At 40.1% G+C, this 20,836-nt stretch overlaps 1 protein-coding gene across 2 annotated transcripts; it reads left to right on the top strand.

Annotated features, from left to right (window-relative positions):
* The first annotated feature begins 1,203 nt into the window (after positions 1 to 1,203).
* ttc3 (tetratricopeptide repeat domain 3) lies at positions 1,204 to 20,538 on the top strand. 2 transcript variants are annotated; one of them, XM_076101260.1, is made up of 47 exons: positions 1,204 to 1,351; positions 2,620 to 2,678; positions 2,779 to 2,821; positions 3,398 to 3,554; positions 3,668 to 3,749; positions 3,892 to 3,945; positions 4,288 to 4,420; positions 4,648 to 4,733; positions 4,910 to 5,004; positions 5,342 to 5,404; positions 5,554 to 5,608; positions 5,782 to 5,947; positions 6,383 to 6,413; positions 6,494 to 6,545; positions 6,820 to 6,850; positions 7,184 to 7,244; positions 7,435 to 7,516; positions 7,854 to 8,003; positions 8,412 to 8,492; positions 8,857 to 8,966; positions 9,055 to 9,181; positions 9,852 to 9,974; positions 10,058 to 10,156; positions 10,532 to 10,624; positions 10,741 to 10,805; positions 10,971 to 11,104; positions 11,325 to 11,645; positions 12,051 to 12,323; positions 12,411 to 12,460; positions 13,105 to 13,155; positions 13,247 to 13,326; positions 13,407 to 13,562; positions 13,938 to 14,496; positions 14,764 to 14,832; positions 15,356 to 15,505; positions 15,694 to 15,833; positions 16,368 to 16,436; positions 16,519 to 16,615; positions 17,089 to 17,192; positions 17,282 to 17,366; positions 17,486 to 17,587; positions 17,965 to 18,203; positions 18,400 to 18,514; positions 18,760 to 18,876; positions 19,118 to 19,222; positions 19,950 to 20,042; positions 20,259 to 20,538. In XM_076101260.1, exons 2-47 carry the CDS (start codon positions 2,631 to 2,633, stop codon positions 20,367 to 20,369), a joined length of 5,307 nt encoding a protein of 1,768 aa, XP_075957375.1. In that variant the 5' UTR covers positions 1,204 to 1,351; positions 2,620 to 2,630; the 3' UTR covers positions 20,370 to 20,538. The 2 variants fall into 2 exon arrangements, with proteins under 2 accessions (XP_075957375.1, XP_075957374.1); XM_076101259.1 differs by having other exon boundaries at positions 2,776 to 2,821.
* Positions 20,539 to 20,836: the final 298 nt, after the last annotated feature.

Raw genomic sequence — 20,836 nt, 5'->3', positions numbered from 1 at the left:
CAGTATAAAGCTACATTAGACTGGATTATGTTAATACCACCTTTATCAAAACGTGTGTAAATAATAATGCTTGTAAATTTAGATGGGAGGGGCCACTTATCTAAATATTACAGCATATAGCACAGAATCAACATAAATTACATGCTTGAAAATAGGTATACAAGATAATAATAGGTTAAAAACTAACAGAAATCACCATGAAACTCTCCCAGTTGATTACTTACAGGTTTTTTTGGATTACAAGTTTTATCAGGCTATGATATACAGTATGAACAAACCCCTCTGTAAAAACCTTCAGAATATAGGAATGACACTGGAGAGTTTGGTGTACATAAGTGTTACTGAAATGCAGATTTCTTACTCAGAGTCTGAGACAAAACTAATGTACATATTTCGAAACAAACTGGTCGTATTTTTACTTTACTACGTTTCTTTGATGGGATGATATAACACATGGAAATGACATATGAGGGGGAAACATTAAAGTATTACCCTATTCCTGTAGTGTCAAAGTCTGTGATAGTAGAAATAAATTGTGGATCATTGGTGGAAGAAGTACTCTGATCCTTTACATACAAGTAACAGTGGAAATACCACAGTCAAAAATTACTCCATTTCAAGTTAAAGTCTACATCTGAATAAAAAAACGTTATTTAAGTAAAAGCAGAAGTATTATCAGCAAACTGTCATTAATATCAAAAGTAAAAGTACTCATTATGCAGAATTACTACATTCACAGTAATATTATTATAGAATATTATATTATATTTTTATCACTAACACATACATGTAAGAGCATGTTTACGTTCATCAATGTGGAGCTAGTTTTAGATACTACTGGTAGATTCGTAGTACAGTGCTGGATCATATAAAAGCATATCGTTTTTGTTTTTATTGTAAAAAGCAGCCAAACTAAATATTTAAAATACATCTAGTTGATTAGAATTAGGCCCATAAAGTAGTAGAAAATGGAAATATGTAAGTAATGGACTAGTACCTCAACATTTTACTTAAGTACAATGCTTGAGTTAATGTACTTAGTTACTTTCCACCACTGTTTTTTCCACTCCACTGCCTCACCCTTCAAAATATATAAAAAAATAAAAACAAGAAATTACTGACCACTGGGGGCGACGTTCACGCCTCGTTGTTTGAAGCCCGCCGGAAACGCAGTAAGAGAAGAAGAAGAAGAGGAGGCGTTTTTTTGAACCGCTCCCGTCCCGTCGCGCAAGCTTCCCTCTGATTACACGCGGCGTTGCGTGAACTACGTGAACAGTTTTAACTTCCGCACTCTTAACATGAACAGGACAACAGAGCACAGCTAAGGTGTTTACACGATAAATATCACACGGTATGTGTTGTTTTTTATTAATTACATAACTGGTTTTTTTAACTGGCAGACGTTAACTCGTAGCAGTGAGTCTTGGCTCGTCTCGCGGGTGTTTTGCCTCGCGATAAAAACAACTAGGGTTAATTAGTTTGCTACTAAACTAAAGCCATGTTATCAGACAAAATAACAAAGTAGACCAACCTATATTCGCAGCACAACGTTTTAATGTAGATAACCTCCATACTTCGCACCGTAGTCGACATAGTGACAGGGTTATAACAACAATACCGTCTACGCAGAGGTTAGCTAATGGGCTAACAATGCTACCATTATTATAACCAATCGATGAGCTGCGTTTAGCTAAAAGTGACGTCATTCCCCATAGGTGTTATTTCGAACAAACTGTTTTAAACTAATAAATATATATATATATATACGCACACTGTTTATTTATTTTAAAATTGTTTGCTGGACCCCCAAAAATGATGACGTCATCACCGTGACTCTGGTTTCAGTGTTTCGTTTGTGTCCAAACGAAACACTCCCCGCACCTGAGTAATATTACTGCAAGTTATTAGTTTTTTAAAACGGACCACACCTTAACTTTGGTTAGACAACGTGTGAAGGGACAATACACAGAGGTGTACAGTGGTGGTGGAGGAGGTATTTAAATGCTTTATTACTTAAGTAAGATTACTAATGCCAGTCTGAAAATCTACAGGTAGAAGTACTGCATTCAAAACCTTAAGTAAAAGTATGTAACAGCAAAATGTACCTAAAGTAAAGTGCTCATTGTGCAGTAATATCTTCCCTGTCAGTGTTTTACTATTATATATAAAGTTTCTGGATTATTATTACTGCTACATTAATGTGTATGTTACATTTTACTGCTGTAGACTATTACGGTTGTGCTCATTTTAACTTCTGTCGGGTAGTTTAATCTTCACCAATGCATCATATATTCTATAAGATCATCATATGTTTTAGCGTCGCTGTCCTGTGAGAACCACGTATCTCTAAAAAGTCAACTTTTCAGGAGCTCAGAATAACAGCCCTGTTTTTAGCTTTGTGACGATGCAATTTTTATAGCTGATGCAAGAGGCTTTTAAAGTAGCTTATGTAAGAATGAGGCTTTTTTTCAACACACAGGCATGCTGTTTGCTAAAATAGAATTCAGGTTCATATTTTGCAATTGATTTTCAGTCAACAACCTGCAACATTCAAGTCTAACTCACTGCTGTGTGTCTCGTGGAACAGATCTGAGTGATTTAATGCAAATGTTCTCACAGATTTGGACAAAATGTCAGACTCGGATTCTGACTGTGACTGGGAGGACATTAGAGACCGGGTGAGTTGTTGAACCAAAAATTAGAATAAGAGCGTTTAGCCAACATATTGTTTTCTGTACAAATGTCACTGATGCTCATTTTTTGTTTCCTCTCAAGAAGTATTTGACCAAAAATGACACAATCGTCGCCTTCCGTCCATCAGGTGAGGAGCACATACGTCTTAATACACCATTCATATTGATATCTAGTGCTACAATGTTGTAGCATCGTTATTATACGACAGTATCGGCAAGCTTTGAGATAGATAGATATATCTATCTATCTCAAAGCTTGCCGATACTGTCGTATAATAATGAGATATATATATTTTTATATAAATATAAATAGATGTGTGACTGTGAACTCTGTGTTGAGACACGCCTGTGACCATCAGAGTGCTTTGTAGTGAGTTGTTTGTACGGAGAGTCACGCCCTGAAACAGGAACTGAGCTTGTTCCAGAATCTCAGCCGCTCTCCCCTTTCATCCGTTTCCATTACAATATGAACCGTACACTTCCCTGTTACTCACCCAGGAGGGCCCCCTTTATGACCTCGAGAGCCACATTCTTTATTATCCTACTCGGTTACGTCAGACAACATGTGGCTATGCTTATAAAAAAAAAAAACCCTGCCCGTAGGATGCAGAGCAGAAAGGTTTTTTTGAGATGGTAAATTGTCTGTGCTGCTCTCAGCTCGGTGAAACTAAGTGTGTGTTCTCTGCATGTTTTTGTTTCTTTAGATGAGTCATTTGAACGATGGGTTCTTATCTCCGCTGAGACCAGAAGAGACGCCGGGCAGCGGATGAGAATTTGTGCTTTCTGGCTTCCGATTCTGCTGCAACGTGAAGAGTCGGGCCCGACTGTTTGCTGGGCTTTACAATTAGGTCTGACCTCGAAGTAAGTACACTGATCAATAGGATCTGAACATTTGTTTAAAATCCCCCCAATTAAAAACACTTTTAATCGTCAATGTTTACATTGGTAAAGAGTTTGTAACTTTCCCCTTCTAGTGGCAGTGACGAAATAAGTCTGAAGAACCTGAACAGGATAGAAATAGTGGAGGCAATCCTCAGAGCCCTGGAGAGAGGAACCGTAAGTTAATTACGTAGTACGTCACTGTCGACCACGGAACCATTGGAACTTGAAGTGGGAACCAAAACTTTTGTTTAGGATCATAATGCAGGAAAACTCTCTACGTATGCAAGTTTTTTGACATGACGTATCTCTGTTCCAGGTGAAAAGAGACCAGACTAAGCAGGTTGTGTTGATAAGCAACATGTTCAACTTGGTAAGTCTGGAATAAGTGATTGTGTACATTGAATATACAAGAGGTTTTCAATGAGTACGAGTAAAGGTACTTCAAACAATTGCAGAAGCATGTCTCGCTTCTCTAGCTTTTGGTTAATAATATAATAATGAAATGTATTTGTACTACAACTCCATACATTCAATGCAGTTCAGAATAATAATAATTCTTAAAAATACTTGAACTTTGTCCAATGCAACCAACCGCAACAGTCAAAAACATCACACAGTTGAATACCCACTTGTTGTGTCATTGCCTCTGTAGTCAATATACACAGCTGAATGTTCCTCTCTTTGACAACGTTCTCTGACTTTGTACCATCAGCGTTCCTCGGGGGTTTTGGATGACGCGTTACAGTGGTTGGAGCGAACTGGAGAACCCAATATTCGCCATCGCGTCATGGATCTCGGCCACACACACATGTGCCACACGGCCCTGCACCTCATCTTCACAGAGTGTAAGATACAAAACCATTCACCGTCTTTGACAAGTTACTCACAAGACATTTCTAAGAGCATCCTGTAAAGAGGAAAACCTGTTTATTCCATTTTCTATTTTAAACTATCACATTTCATATTATTCAACCCATATAAACAGTGTTTGAGGAGTTGTGCTAACACTGACGCCTGTTAGAACTCGTATGTTGATAGTTAACACACACACTTGTCTCTTGCTTTCAATCAGTTGCTAAGTATATTCAGGAAATGGGTTCCCACTTTGAAAGGACGATGAAGTCACTGATGGCTCGACCGGCCGAGTATCTAATAGAGGTAAGACCACAACGTGGTCTACGCGCAGTCTCTCTGGATTTATTTGCTTTTATGTTTTGTATTTGGACCGATCATTACATATATTATGTTCAAATAAAATATGTCGGCACAAAACTCTACTGTCCTTAAATGTTTGTGTTGTACCTGAGGGAATGATATATTTGTTCCTCGTCCAGAAAAGTGAAGACATGAAGAAGAAAGGAAATGAAAACTTTCAGAAAAAGCAGTATGAAGACGCTGTTAAGTTTTATTCCAAAGCCATCACATTTTAGTAAGTTCATATTATAACACTGTCTTTAAAATGTCCAGTAACACTATCAAATATTACGGCCCTGTCTTTGTGACTCTTGGGTATATTTTAGTTTTTGTTGACACTCTCTATTTGATTACAACATGAATGATGCAGATTGTTAGAAACACTTCAATAAAATACAAAACCACCTCAAACTACGGGCACCAGAGCTGATTAAACTCCTCTCTGACTCAACAATAAATAACACAAGTTTCACAAAGAAGAGTCACTGTATTAGGTTGTAGATGTGTAACTAGTAATTTGGTAAATCTGTGTACTTTTGTAACTAAAAATATATATATTTTTCTCCATCCAGCCCTGACAACCACATAGTTTATGGAAACAGAGCATTATGCTATATCCGATCTAAGAAATATCTGTAAGTACCAGTTATTCCTTACTTATTTTGACCATAAAATATGTGAGTGAGTCTATCGTACACGTCTCACTAGAGAACGAGTGAATGCTGCTGTTTATCAGAGTTTACAAGAAATGTTTTAACCCAAACATCACTTCAAACTTTTACAGAAAAGCGGTTGGTGATGGAAAATGTGCTACTCTGATAAAACCACTCTGGGCAAAGGTACTAATCTCTTTGTATGAACCAGTCAACACTAGTGTAGTAATGTAACAGAGAACATTATCCAACATTTATCACACAGACGTTAAGGACCGCACCATATCGGTGTGGTCGGCTACAGATTCAAGGACTGTTATTTCAAGAGCGAGACGTTGATGCATGTTTGTTGTTTGCAGGGTCACTACCGCTACTGTGAGGCGTTGTTCTTCTTGGGAGAGATCAAAAAGGCGATTGACGCCAACTTAATGGCCCAGCATCTGTGTAGAGACGACCACGAGGGATTTAAAGACTTGGAACAACAACACCTGAAGTTCGCCGAAATGCTGATGCCGGACCCCAAAGGTACTTTCACTGCTCTGTCATGCTCACAGCAGCACCTTCGATCTTTGTTTTGATCCATTTAAAATGGCAAAAGTACCCGGAAGAGCGAGATTCCCAGAGATCTAAAAGCACATCTGTAATGCCTCCACACGAGTACACACTATACGTTATACTGTGTTTACAAGACGCCTTTAAGTTTCTCTTTACTTCAGGATGTCCAAGTCTTCTCATTTTGATACAGTTAAAAAGTCAAAAGTAGAAAAGCAACTCAACATCTTGAAGCTTTTTCTTGTAGATGGTTTGTTTTTCCTTTATAAATTGAAGTGTCTGTCTTTTGAGGTATAATTAAGACCTGATTGTTGCTTATCATGGAGGACAAATACCTAGTTGGCCTCGAGTCTGGGTTAAATGATCCCCTCCATCAATGAAACCTGTGTTTATGTGCTTTGATTTCAGCTGTCCAGCCTAAGAAAACCCCGACTAAAAGGTACGAGTGTACCTCATACACATTAAACAACATAACTTAATACATGCTGATAAACTTATGGATTCATTTTTTTCCTACAGACCAGAGAGCACCAACAGAGCGAAAAAGAGTGATGCTACTCCACAGATTAAGGTTTGTGAACGTGTCTATTAGAGGCTGTCAGTAATGCATCATTTATTATTTTAGGTGAAAGAAGATATAAATAAAACATAATTCTAATCCTCCACACCAAAACAAATAAATAAATACAAAAAGATCTGCAGATCGATAATTAAAATATTCTTTAGTTTTGTCGGTGTGAACAGCCGGCTTTTAGAATATGATTGAATCATTGACACTATATTTGTGTGGCTTTAGCTGAAGTTCGATATAGCTCAGTGTTAATGATTAACTTGTGTGTCGGCAGGTCACAGAAGTTAAACTAGAAAAGACATCAGGTGAGTTTGTTCTGACACTTTTCTTTCTGACCCGGGCTCAGATCCTGCTTGTGGTGTCTCTTGGTTGTCCAACGCATACAAGCTGAATATTATTTGTGTACTAGAGTGTCCACAGTATGCGTCTCATATCCTTAAATACACATTTTTAAAGTGTATGCAAGAATGCAAGTTTTAAATCTGCATTGTTTACATCCATGTTTACGAGCAAGCAGTCCTTTTGTGTTCTGTCTTGTTTTGTTCTTTATATCTGTGGAGTAAAATACCTGCACATTGAAGTTAAGATGTTTTGTTTATGACATTTAAAAAACTTATTGGCGAATATTCTGTTTCCAGTGAAAAATGAGAGGACTGCACAGTCAGATGCCGGTGCTAAAAACTCCAAACCATCTAAAAGGTTAGTGGAAACATTTTCAACACTTCTCAGATCCTCAGGCAGACTGTTCCAGCCCCTCAGAGTATAGAAAACATAATGATAAGAATCAACATTGTGGCTTGTTTTAATTGATTTATTTGTTATCTGATCTGAGGTCAAAGAATCTTTCCCTTCAGACTGTTTAACTGATTTAAACATTCTGTGCTTTCAGTGAGCTTTCTTCAAAGAATGGGAGAGGAGCGCCCAGCACACCAAAGAAGAAACCAAAGAATGTAAACCAGTCAGAAGAGGAGGTACGGCTGTGCTTAACATGTCGTGCTCTGCTTCTGTCATGTGACCGACATGTTGTCTGTAGTCATGAGTCTGGTGTGAAGACTTCTAGCACACTGTGTCTCAGTAGAGACACTCAACCCTGCAGATCCTTGAACTTAAGCTCACTGAGGCTGTTTTTTGTCTTTCATTGCAGAAGGATCATTAAATCAATCTCTTGCGCGCTTGCTACTGTGTGTCAATAGCTTGTATTTAAGAGCATCTTAACTTTTTAGAACATCCAAATGTAGCTTTAAAGTCGTAAAATCATCATTAAAGAAGATACGTGACCTGCTCTGTGATGTGTTTTTATCCGATCAGAACCAGAAAGACGACGATGAATACAACAAGTGTAGCGAGTTGAGATCGATGGTGCAGGACGCGCACACGGCTCTGGCCGACCTACGCAGCCGCAATGCGGAGCAGGCCTTTAGGAAGGCGCTGGTCCTAGTGGAAGCCAGCACACCCAAGGTAACAAACCACTGATGAGCACTTTACACTAAAGCACAATGTACTGTATGTGTATAAATCAGGGCTCCAGACTAACTTTGGTCACACCAGCACATGATTTGGTTGCACCCTTTTTATTTTGGTGCAGAATAGTATTTTAAGTACTGTACTAGTTGAGGTACTTGTACTTTGCTTGAGTGTTTTGATTGTGTGCAACTTTCTACTTCACTTAATTGCAGAGGCAGATATTGTACTTTTGAAGCCACCATATTTATCTGAGGCCTTTATTTACTAGTTACTTTGCAGATGAAGATGCATCTTATGTTTCTTTGTTTGTTAAAACAACTTTTACTTAGTCTGTTAGATTTCAGTTTTAAGATTTGCGTTGAGCTTTAAAAGACATCATTTGTTTTCTTTCTGCTTTCTCAGGATCTTGGTCTTTCCACATTGGATGAGCTGTTGTTGCTGTACGGCCTCGCCTCAGCTCTGACAGAAATCGGCCAGCTTGAGGTAACTTATGGGTCCATGTAGGCGTGTTAGGCCTGAATGGCCAAAGCAGTCCGTATCAGAGTTTCTACCGATGTATGAGGATAGGATTAGGTTTTTATTGATTCTTAGTGTACAGCAGAAAATAGTACAGATAAATATATAACACAGAAATTATAAGATACACAACTGTTCAAAAGTTTCTCATCTCCTGCCAGAAAGGCTTGATGTTATTTTGTAGGAACGGTTTGTTCTGTACTTAGAGAACAGTCGAGCTGGTTTTATATCGACACGATAACTTGATCATTTAAATTGTAGATAACATTGTTTGAGTATTGAATGTCCTGTGAGGCAGGCATTACAGGTGTGGTTCCTTTGTTCAACACAGGAACTCGGAGAAGCACAGAGACTTCTAGATAAGATCAAATCCTTCGAGGAGAGGACGTTTCAGTGTCTGATTTACTTTGCCGTCGGCAGGGTGTATCTCAGAGAGAACAGGTACGGTGACTTTTAGTCTTTGCTAACGTTGCGCGTTTTGAGTCGCACCCTTTTGTTGTTTCAAAATCAGTCTTTCCTCTGAGGACAGGTTTGCACTCGCCCTGGAGCAGTTTTCAGATTCCCTGCAGACGGTGAAGAATCGAATAACCCCGGGTAAACTCACGTGGCCTTTAACAAAAGAGATCGTCAAAGAGACGCAGCCGGAGTATTTCAAGGTATGTTGTCATCTTAGGTCTTTGTTTGTATCCATTTTAAGAGAGGTGCATGTGAGTGTTTGGGCATTGTTTATGTAATACACACCCTCAGTAACTGTATTGTATGTGATCAGATTTGTATGCCTTCATGCCAGTGATAGTGGTCGGAGGAATTGCGTTTTTGGGTTACGTATGGTCCTCGTGAATGCAATATCTCAGGAAGGCCCAAGATTTGCCACAAGCATCTACGTAAACTGTGGACTTGAGAATGAACTGATTAGATTCTGGTGTTTAAAGGTCACTGTGGCCTCACAAAACACATTTTTGGCCATAACCCAAGAATTGATATGCTAAATAGGATGAAATGACATTTTGGACAGACATGATAATAAACCGCAACTTGACTAGTTGGAGGAGGAATAAAACCGAGTTTCACACTGATTAAACTCTATAGACAGAAATTAAAGATATATAAATGAATAGTAGTAAAATATATAATAAACACAATACAACAAAGTATATAAAAGTAGCACAAAGGGAAAGTCTCTGATCAAGTCAGGCCGATATCCTGTTAATTTAATCTAGATCTAAACATTTATCGGAGCATAAATCACTTAGAAAGTAGGATAACATACTGTATTTATGGCTGACATTTCTCTACTTTCCCTACTTGTATCCATTCTTTTTTTAGGAAATTCTGGAGCATGCTATAGAGCTGTGCAGGTTTCCTCCTATTCCTGATGCCATTTGTCGACTAGAGAAATGCCTCGTCCCTTTGAAAGCTGAAATCTACTTAACTGACCCAGATTTTAAGGTAAGCGGCCGCCGTGAAACACAGACGGATAAGTTATTGTTAATAATTACTATTATTATAACGCATATGCCTCTTTTATGTAGGGCTTCATTCGAATATGCTGCTGTAAGAGCTGCATTGTTGAATACCACACCGCCTGCTGGAAGACCCTCAAGACATCATCCTTTGATAAGAATGAAAAGGTACATTTCATGTATTTCATGATCACAGGGTTTCTACAGGTCACGAAGAACCTGGAAAAGTCATGAAAATGATCTTCATTAATACCGGTATAATGGAGTATATGTGGTTCAGATCAAAATAATCTATATTGGTTAAATAATACTTAATGTTTGGCAATTTAACGTTTGGCAGAGCAGTTACGTCAACTGCGTTGTTCTGTGGGGTAAGGCCGGACTCTATTTTTATTTTATTTTTCATGACATTTCAGAGAATGTATGGTCATTAAATGTGTCTCAAAGTCATGGATATGTATTAGTAAAAAGTGTGTTTGTTTCACTCTGGAGAGAGCTGTTGCTTGCTTCAAGTCTTAAATTATTATTTTTTTTGTGTTGCAGGAATTCCTGCAAGACCCGTGTTTGACTCCAGACTGCGTCGGCCAAATCTGTAATATCAAAATCTTTAGTCCGACGGGGCTGATAAAGTGTAAGGTAAGAGGATGCATTCTATATTCTCTGCACAGCGAGGTGAAGCTAGTCAGAGTCCCTGTGCTCATGAATGAATGAATCACAGGATCAGTGTTGACCCGAGTCTTGTTTCTCCCCAGTTCGAAGCTCTCGTCGCCAAACCACAGACTCTGAAGAAGCCCAAATTGAATCAGAAATGCACAAGGTGAGTCGAGTTCACTGCGTGTAGCTGCAGGAGTTAGTCGGCCACAAGACGGTGATGACGATGTAGTTTGGTTCAGTTAGTGAACGCCCACTTTAAAGGATCATATACTAATTGACAAGTACTTGGTTTCTAAATAACTCCCCTTTTCTCTTTTTCAATTTTCAGTCTAAAGAAGTTAAAATCAAGAGAAGAGCACAAGCTCAAGAGGAATCAGCATAAGCAGTCGTTTCTAGAAAAGCAGGCGATCAACGACGAGATTCTGCAGAAAGATGACTCAGCAACCCACAGTCAACAGAAAGGTACGGCTGCTAACGTCAGCAACATGTAGTTCTGTTTCATTGCACTTCTATTCATTCAGTTTAAACACGTTTTTCCTGCAGTCTGTTTGGTGGCAGATAAAGATTAGGCTACTCTAATATTGTTAGTGTTTTATGGTTTGTAGTTTGTTACTTTTTCCAACTCTTGTGATCCAAACGTTTCCAATAACAAGTGTTGATCAGTCCATTTATATATTTTCAGCCTGGCTGCTGTACAGGGACAGAGTTCTTCTGCAGATCAGCGAGAACATGGAGCTGCTGCGAGAGGAGAAGGGCCTCCACGTGTCGCTCCTGACGGACAGTCTGAAGCCCTGGCTGGAGCTGGACTCCTCGAGGGGGAACCAGGTAGCTGGGAGGATTCTGAACTGGCAGCAGGAGCCGCTTGAGACTCTGAGCGACGTCGTTGAGCTGCTGCTGGAGCGGAAGAACCGGGTTTGGGCTCGCGTCCTTATACAACTACTCAGTGGCTGTCTGGATATAGATCCCAAACTTAGCAACTGGGCGCTCCAGCTCAACAATGCAGGTCAGCATTGATCATGTTACTCCTAAATATCCTCAGAGTTCAAGTGATCAAAGGATGCACACTGAAGGAAAGTTAGTAATCAGCTGTTATAGTGTTTAGAAACTGTATAACTGAGGGATTTGTCTCTTTCTGCACTTGCAGTTATCAGTCTAGTTGAACCACTGTACAGCGGTTTGTTCCCCACGTACAAAACAAACGCTTCATACCAATAAAAACTATTTGTAAACAGGACTTTGTAAAAGTCTCAAAGCATGAGAGACGGTTCAACATATAGAGTAGTGCTCTCAGCTTTCTTGACGGGACCCAATCAAGCTCTTGTGGCACACAGAAGACATGTAAATATTGTGGACTTTAACGTCAGCGGCGTGTTGTGAAGTCTCACCACCTCCCTGCTGCTTTCTTTAGGTCTGAATGCCGCGAAATCCTTCATTGAGCGCTTCGCGGGACACTTGGAGCAGCTGGATCTGGCTTTTCTGCTCAACTTTGGTCCGTTGCAGGACGCGATTATAGAGAAGCTCGGGACTAGGCCGGAGCTTTTTTCAAGCGCCGGCTTGACGGTGACTGAATACCTAAATCAAGCCCCAGCACATGACATGAGACTCTTTATCTGGACTCTAGAGGAGCATAGGGACGAATATCTCACCTGCCACCATATACTGGATGACTATTTTGATATGGGTGTGTATATTTCACTTTACTAACATGTGATGTGAAGGCGTGTTCATTTGTTGCCGATGATTTGACTTCCTGTTCTTTATTTTTCAGATGGAAATTGTTCAGTCTTAAAAAAGTCTGATGAAAATCAAAATCAAAATGTAAGTCTTTAGAAACATTTTAGTCGTATGAACTAAACCTCAAAGGACTAGTTTGGCAATATTTTGGAGTAAAATGAGATGCCAGTCTGTTAGCTCAAAATGATGTTACTGCCAGTTAGCTTAGCTTAGCATAAAAACGAATGGAAACTGTTAGCACAGAGTGTCTGCACGTCTTAAAGTCTTAAAAGAACATTGAATTCTGTACTGTCGGCAACAAAAAAGGCCCTGAAAAGTTTTTAAAAGTCTAAATTTCAAACAAAGTTCTTAAATATTTTTTTGTTGCGGGCTGTCAGGAGACATAAATATGACACTGTCAATACCTTCTTCCACTTAATTTTACATATTTGGCAGTATTGTTGACCTTATTGGCATGAGAGTGAAAATATATTAAATTTCATCTTATGTGGTATTACAAGGGATGTTAAAAGGCTCACATTTAATTTGGTGAACACTGCTTTAAAGCCAGAAACGTGCTCATATTAACATGTTATATCTCATTTGTTTAACCCCCCCCCCTCTCTAAAACCACAACTTGTCATTTTTACATTCAGAACATACCTGTAAGTGTATTTCCCCAAATGCCTTAAACGTGATTTAACTTTGTGGCTCTTCCTGATCTCTCATTCAATTTGTTTTAATTTCAGAATTCTCCTTTGAAGAGTCGAGGCCGGAAAAAGAAACAGAGAGAGCCCAGAGTGAGAGTGATTATGGGTGTGATGGATTGCCTGTGAAGAGAAAATGTCTTATTGGCTTGAATCCAAATGTTTCCTCTCCTCTTCCGTTCAGGGTGTTTTTGTTTGGTCCGGGATGACAGCTCCGACTCCGAGAGATGATTGGGAACAAGACTTATTTGAAGACGACTCTTTGTAAGTTCTCCGCGTCGGACGCACAGATTGTATTATAACAAGAGTTTTTATGTCTAACGTTATGAATTCGGTGTCGGCAGATCATTCCTTCACCCCGGTGATCCGTTCAGCGTACCGAGTCACCTCCGAGAGCAAGTGGCCGATTTTGAGGACCAGTACAACAGCACCAGACACAGAAGTCACTATAAACAGATTTTGGACAACAACCCCGACCCAACAAAAGAGAGTTTGTACGAGTAAGTGCACGCTGGTGTTCAGTGGTGGAATGTAACTAAGTACAATTATGACATGCTTCTTCTGGAGTGTTTCCATTTTATGAAACTTTATACTTCTACTACACTACATTTATATGCACCTATAGTTACTTTCTACATATCAGAAGATATGATGCATTACTATACTTCTAATCTACCCAGAATAATGCAATAGTGTACAATGATATAACATTCTGCATAATGACAGCTGTTACTTTTGATACTTTAAGTGGATTTTGTTAATAATACTTGACACTTAAAATACTCAAGTAAATCGTTGCATTTCACCTGTGCATATAGCATTTTTAATGCATATTCTCCCTTTTTGATTTTGAACGTTTGAATGTCTCTCTGCAGCTACTTTGCTCAGATCTTGGAGGAGCACGGCCCGCTGGTTGCTGAGGACCCTCTGCTGGTGGGTGAACTGGGGAATTTCCCTTCCGTGGCTCAGCTGAAGATCCAGGAAACGGGCGGCTTTGAGGCCTTCCTCCTGGAATCCCTTCGCTTCATAAAGATGGGGAGGTGCATCGGCCTGGCGAAGCACGCCGTTTCCCTGCAGCAGGTGGTGCACGGAGCCGGTCTAGACGACTTGGATGTAATAGCGGATCCCGGCTCGGACTCTCGGTGTTTGGACGAGCGTCGCGAATCTGCTTTCACGAGCTATCTGGACGGTTATTCTTCTGCACAGACTGACGTCTATCGCACCCTCCCAAATCCTTATGTAATAGGCTCCCAGCCTGCTATGCATGATGAGCTTTACCTTTGGACTATTGATGACAGACAACCAGAAGCCCCTTACGTTTTACCAAACGACTACGGGGAGCTGGATCTGGATCTGGATCTGGATGGTGGACTTTTAGAAACCTCGTCAACGACAACTGAGGGAAGCTTTTTGAAGAAACATGCAGAAGTACAGGTCAATACCAAACATTTCAATTAAAGTTGTCATCTCAAAGATTTTCATTAAAATGTCCGTTCGCTGTCTGTTACCGATGTACGTAGCACACTGGTGATTGCTCCTATGGCCCACCAATGAAAGTATTGCAATATTTAGATATTTGTCTGTGGTGACGGGACTGCAATCTAAAGGATTGGCTCTCCCCAAATACGTAAATGTATAAATAATGTCTGCTGTACCGTGGGTGACATTTAAAATGCTCTTTTTTTTGTTTTTCGGTCTTAGACGTGTCAGGAGTCCATGAGGAGTGTTGCAGTGAATACAGAGATTCATAAGCGTTTTGAGAGCTGCCCGGTGAGTTCAGTATAACTTTATACTTCAACTACACCTGTATATGTGTAAGTAGAGCTGGGTAGTTTGCTCTACAGCAATGCATCATATTCTATAAGATCATCACTGTCCTGTGAGAAACACACATCTCTAAAAAGTTTTAATGAGATCAGAAAAACGGCTCTTTTGCCAGCTGATCCAAGAGGCTTTTAAATTTATTTAGCTTAAGAAGTAGACGTATTGTCTCGACACATAAAGCAACACTTCATCCTTCAATTCATCACAAACATTCAACATCAACACATCTGGAGATAAGTGGTTTCCACTGGAAGGGAAGTGGATGAAAAACTGAAATCTGAAAAGTAACTAAAGTGGAGTATAAAGAACAATATTTACCTTTGAGATGTACTAAAGTAGAAAGTATGATAAAATGAGATCACTCAAATAAACTATAAGTACCTTGAAACTTGTACTTGAGTACAGTACTTGAGGTAATGTACTTAGTTACTCATCCACAGAAACTGATACCCTCCGTTGGTTCTTCCAGGGTCACATCAACATAAAGCAGAAGAGCAACAGGAAGTTGGAGCAGCAGATCAAGAAGATGGCGAAAGGCTGCGACAAAGTCAACCTGAGACATGAAGAAGACGTCGCTGTCCTGAAGGAAGACATTCAGAAGATCACAGCTAATATACAAGTAGGTCCATAAGCAGTTACAATTATAGGGAGTTTATAAGAAAGAATAAACCTTTATTAAAAGAAATGTGACAGGATATGTCAAGAAGCCACGAGGAGATGCAACAGACCTCAAAGGATGAAGCTAACGTAATGTAGAAAAATACAAAAAACTTAAATATGTGTTATTGTCTGTCTTCTCTCGTCAAGGTGACCAATAAGGAGCTGGCGCTGTTCCAGCAGAAACTGGAAGAGGAGGTGAAGAAGGACCAGAAGGAGAAGAAGGCCAACCAGGAAGGACTGAAGGCCCTGAAGACGACGATCGAGGATCTGGTGGAGCAACACGGGAGGTGAGAGTGAAGCTGATCTGGTGCAAAGTAACGAAGTACATTTACTCAAGTAGAATTTGGATGTACTTAACTTGAGTATTTCCTTTATACCTCAACCCCACAACATGTATTTGGAACTTGTGTTTTATATCTAAAAGTAACTGTAATATACTGGGTAGTATTGCATCCACATTGAGGAACTGCACTATTAAAATACTCTTTATAGAAGTGATGAACACATGAATGCATCAATAATTCAGTAGTAATTCAGCACTTTTGGCTAATTCTTTTACACAAGTACTTTTGAATGCAGGACGTTTACTTGTAGTAGAGTATTTCTCCACTGCTACTTTTACTAATATGAAATATATGAGTACTTGTGACTTATGATCACCCGGGGCAAATATATTTGTGTACTGAATTTATTTATTTATTGTTGCAGCTTGAACGTGACCGTTGTATGTACAGATGTCACATACTGTAAACACAAAGCATCAAGTAATGATTGAGTCCTAATTATATTTTTATATATTTGTGTCTTATTTCCATCCACAGTCTTTCCCAAAACATCCGAGAGAAGAAAGCCATCTTTGACTCAAAGCTGAGTGATTCCCTTGAGTTGAGGTAAGTGTTGAGCAAAGAGTTGATGGAGAAGCAGAAACTAAAGATCCTCGACTCTTTTGGTTAACGTGTCGTTTCCTTTCAGTAACCAGTCGGCAGCTGAGAAGATGAGCCTGGAAGATGAGATCAAGCGCTGTAAGCTCTCGTTTACATCGGCGACCCGGAGGTCTCAGGCAGCTCAGGTAGGCCCTGCAGTGAGATTACAAAATGTACGATACATAAACTTTACCAATCACCAAGAAATATATTTAAAAGAAAAATACACAGATGTTCAGATACACGCAAATGTACTTTTAGAAAATATGTTAATTTTAAACATAATAAAGATGCATCAACTTAAATATATATGCAAGAGAGATAGTGATCATGACATATTACTGATAATTAACCTAACCTATATAAGTACACATGCAGTATATATGTACTGTGTATATGTATGAACTGCCACAGTAATAGTTCACACATGCGTATGAATATGAATATAAGAAGCGAACAGTTGTATGTTTAAATAGCAGCGTCTTTTATCCAAAATACGTCAAGCCTCTCTTCAGAGTGGTTGAGCCTGAGGCCCCGCTGCTTCTTTACACTTTGTTAAAACTACTACCGCTCGTTAAGTTTAGTAAATGACTCGATCCTCATCGTTCTGCTCCTCCAGGTGTTGGTGGTGGAGAGCAGTCGGGATCAGGGTTTGTTCGTCCTCTACAGAGAGCTCGCCACCGGCAAGGCTCTGCTCACCAAGCTGGACGAAGCGGCTCACAGGTCAGAGAGCAGTGAAGACCGCCGCTTTTATTCCTATTGTGTTGGTGTCACATTTATTCATTGTGCGACGTCCTTCCATCCATGTCCAGATACCCAACCCCAGACCTGGAAATGACGAGGAACAGCTGGAGAGTTAATGTCCAAGATGTTGAAAAGAAGATCTCCACTGCTGAGGTACGCGCGTCATTTCCTTTGTTGCAGCTACAGAAGCTACGGGATCAATGATCCATGTTGGGATGCCTTGACTTCTGATGTGTTAATCCAGATGTTTAGTAAGACTATGTTTTACACAGGCACAGTACAAGGAGCAGCTGGATCAAGTGAATAACGGGAGAAGACTCAGTGAATTGCCTCCAGTCAACGTCAACAACCAGTCTGAGCCTCCAGCGGCACCAGTAAGACAACCAGTCTAACCAGCACATGTACCACGCTTATTAACTAGCTTTAATGTGCAGCTGTTCTCTATTTCATATCATCATCAATAAACACGTCTTATTATTCCTTATACAAAATGAGCAATAATAACTTCTGCTACAACTACTACGTATACTGCTATAATACTACTACGTATACTGCTGTTACTACTTCTACTCCTACAAGAACTGCTACTTTAGTTACTACTGCAATTACTTCTACTTCTATATCTACTGCTGCTACTACTTCTGTTGCGCCTCTACAGGATCAAATGGCTCAGATATTAGAAATGGTTGCAGAATCCGTGGTTATGTACCCCTAATTAAAAGTGTAACCATCTCCTGTCTTAATGTTGCAGTCTGTGGCGGCCACCGAGTATTCTCCTCCATCTTCATCCTCCCATGGCGCCGCCCCGGTCATCGCCCCGGTCATCGCCCCGGTCATCGCCCCGGTCATCCCCCCGCCTGCAGCTGAAGCGGCGGCCGCTCAGCCTCCCGCTCAGCTCAAACCTCCGGCCAGGACTCTGGAGCCTCAACACAACACTGTGTTCGACAAGTCCTTAGAGCGCCTGACCAGCATGTTCCCTGACTATACAAGGTAACGCTGGAGCTCTAATGCCAAGTTATACACACTTCAGACCTTCTACTAGAAGGAAAGTGGCTTTTATGCTCATTTTCTTACACATCATGCATTTTATTGTTTCACAAACAGAAGAAGGGAAACATTGAGCCTTTAATCTGGCAGCTTTACACTTGTAGGTATTAAACACAATGCATTGTGTGTTTGTGTTCAGGTCGGACCTGATGAGGTTTGTCCAGGAGTTTCGTTCATCCAGCGGTGGAAGCCTGAGCAGCATGTCGATGCAGGACATGGTCGGTGGAGTGACTCAGCTGATCCTGGACCATCAGGTAGGTTTTTAAAGGTCTAAACTAAAAAACATGTTGATTTTAGCGAGAATCTGTACCAAACAAAGATGTATTCTCAAGTCTAGAGTCTGTTTGCTGCTATATTATATATTTCTGAATCCTGTACATTGGAATTTTTATGCCACAACTGTTCCGCGGACCTGTGAAGACCTCTAGTATGGATGATCCAGGTTAGGTCTCATCTTAAAACGCGTCCCATTGATTGTTTTGGCTTCTTTTCCTCACAGGAGAAGCCTAAAGCTGCCAAAGCGAGCAAGGCCCGTGGGGTTCCCTCTGTGTGTACCACTCCGCCTTTGGTCGCCCCGGTCTGGCTGCAAAAGAGAGACAACGCGCAGTCCAACGTAGTAAGTCTTTTTATCTGAGAAAGTATTTTGCTTCAACCCATATTTGTTGGCGTTTAGCCTTTCAAAATACACAAACATCACATAATGGTCAGGCCAATGCGGTAATTTGGAGTTTGTCCGACAGAGGTCCTCTCCCAGAGGCTTCTGTTACGAGAGGCTGTGAAGACTCGTATTGATCTGTCTGGTTAGTCCTCGTCTTAAAATGCATCGCGTTGATTGTTTTGTCTTCTTTTCCTCACAGGAGAAGCTTAAAGCTGCCAAGAGTCCGGCTCAGTACACCGCCCCGCCTTACACCTACCCGGTCTGGAACCCCCCCGAACTAAAGAGAGAGGCACACTCCAACGCGGTAAGTCCAAAAGAAACTAACATCCGTTAGTATGAATGAGTTAAAGAACAGAAAGATTTGCTATCAGTGTTTTTAATCTTCTCTTTGTGCTTCTGTAGGCTTTAGATTGTGTCACAGAGCACTTATAACATATTTCTGATTTTAGAAAACATGACCTGGAAAAATTCACCCCCATACAGTTTTCATTAACGGGGTTATTAGCTGTAGAGACCGTTTATTGTACCAGGCTCTAAACACGTCCATGTCTGCTCTACGGCCGGGCATTTCAACATGAAACCCGACTCTAGTGGCCTTTTGAAGAACTGCTGATTTTGGCACTTTTTGGCGAGTTGCTGCTCGGTGATAAAGATTAGGCTGCACTTTAGTATTAGTATTTAGGCTTTTTGTTGAATTAGATTAAAAATTCACCGTGGTTTTCTCTCTCACTTGCTGACAAAACATTTGTTATAGCCCATGAGAACATATGTAAAAAAAATAAATAAATAAATAAAAATGTCTAAAGGGCAACTAAGTTGTGGTGAATCTTGAGTGTCCTGACTGCAGCACGCTGTCTACGAACCAATGACACAAACAGGACTATGATTCAATTGGCTAGCTGGTAGTTGGGGCGTGGTTATGCCCGCTGCTATCTCCAACGAGAGTAAAAACTAAACAGATAAGGAAGCACTCAGTCACTGGCCTCCAGTTTGGACCCGACTCTCTGACTGTGTGTGTGTGTTGATTGCAGCTGAACATCGGGGATCCTTGCATCATCTGTCACGAGGACATGAATCCCATCGACATCTGCGTGCTGGTGTGCAGACACAGCTTCCACAACGAGGTGAGCAGAGACTCTTCAAACTGCTTCATGTACCTTTGAATCATCTGTTGTAGCTTAAACATGGCTTTTATGTTGTTATTCTAAATGAAGGATGTTTATAATACATACATTATTTTTTCAGCTGAAAAATGGTTTTCCTTCAGTCTTTGACCGGTATGACCATAAAAAAGGTGTTTTTATTGTGAAACCTTTAATGTGCGTCCTTTGTGTGTTCAGTGTATCAGGTCGTGGTTGAAGGAGCAGAGCACCTGTCCCACCTGCAGAGATCACGCATTGCTGCCTGAAGAGTTCCCCGCTCTGTCTGGTAGAAGACGCCAAGCTCCGTGATAATTCCACCCCAACCTTCCCATCACACATATGCTTTTATCTTATTTCTTTTTTTTTTTTTTATCACAATTTTCATTATAAACTAAAAACGCCATCGTTTTATTGTATCGTTAAGATGTTCAAACTGATGTTTCTACAAATTGAATAAACTAAAGCGTCTTGTGTTTGAGATCGTCTCCATCAGATGTTTGTCTGTCGCCTCAGATGGTCCACAGTTTGGAATTTAATACAATTTCTGATCTTTTAAAATTAAGTATGTCAAAAAAGTTAATAAAAAGTCATGGTATAGAAAATATGTTTAAGTCATAGTATATTATTAAAAGTCAGAGTATGATGAAAAAAATCCATGAAAAAAGTCCTAGTATGTCGTATTATAAATGATAAAAAGTCGTAGTAGAGTGTTCGATCATAGTACGTCAGAAAGTATAGTTAAAATACAAAAACAGAATGTCTGAAAATGTCATAAA

This window comes from Anarhichas minor, unplaced genomic scaffold, assembly GCF_050575085.1.
Source record: "Anarhichas minor isolate MPS153535 unplaced genomic scaffold, ASM5057508v1 ptg000027l, whole genome shotgun sequence".
Classification (NCBI taxonomy): domain Eukaryota; kingdom Metazoa; phylum Chordata; class Actinopteri; order Perciformes; family Anarhichadidae; genus Anarhichas; species Anarhichas minor.
Note: the sequence above shows the minus strand (reverse complement) of the source record. Positions and strands in the feature narration are given on the sequence as shown.

Excerpts from the sequence above, each read along its gene's own strand:
- ttc3 (XM_076101259.1), top strand. The coding sequence starts at position 2,631 with ATGTCAGACTCGGATTCTGACTGTGACTGGGAGGACATTAGAGACCGG. Across the intron at positions 3,946-4,287 it reads TAAGCAACATGTTCAACTTG|CGTTCCTCGGGGGTTTTGGA; the intron begins GTAAGTCTGGAA and ends TTGTACCATCAG. Across the intron at positions 15,834-16,367 it reads CTGGTGGAGCAACACGGGAG|TCTTTCCCAAAACATCCGAG; the intron begins GTGAGAGTGAAG and ends TTCCATCCACAG.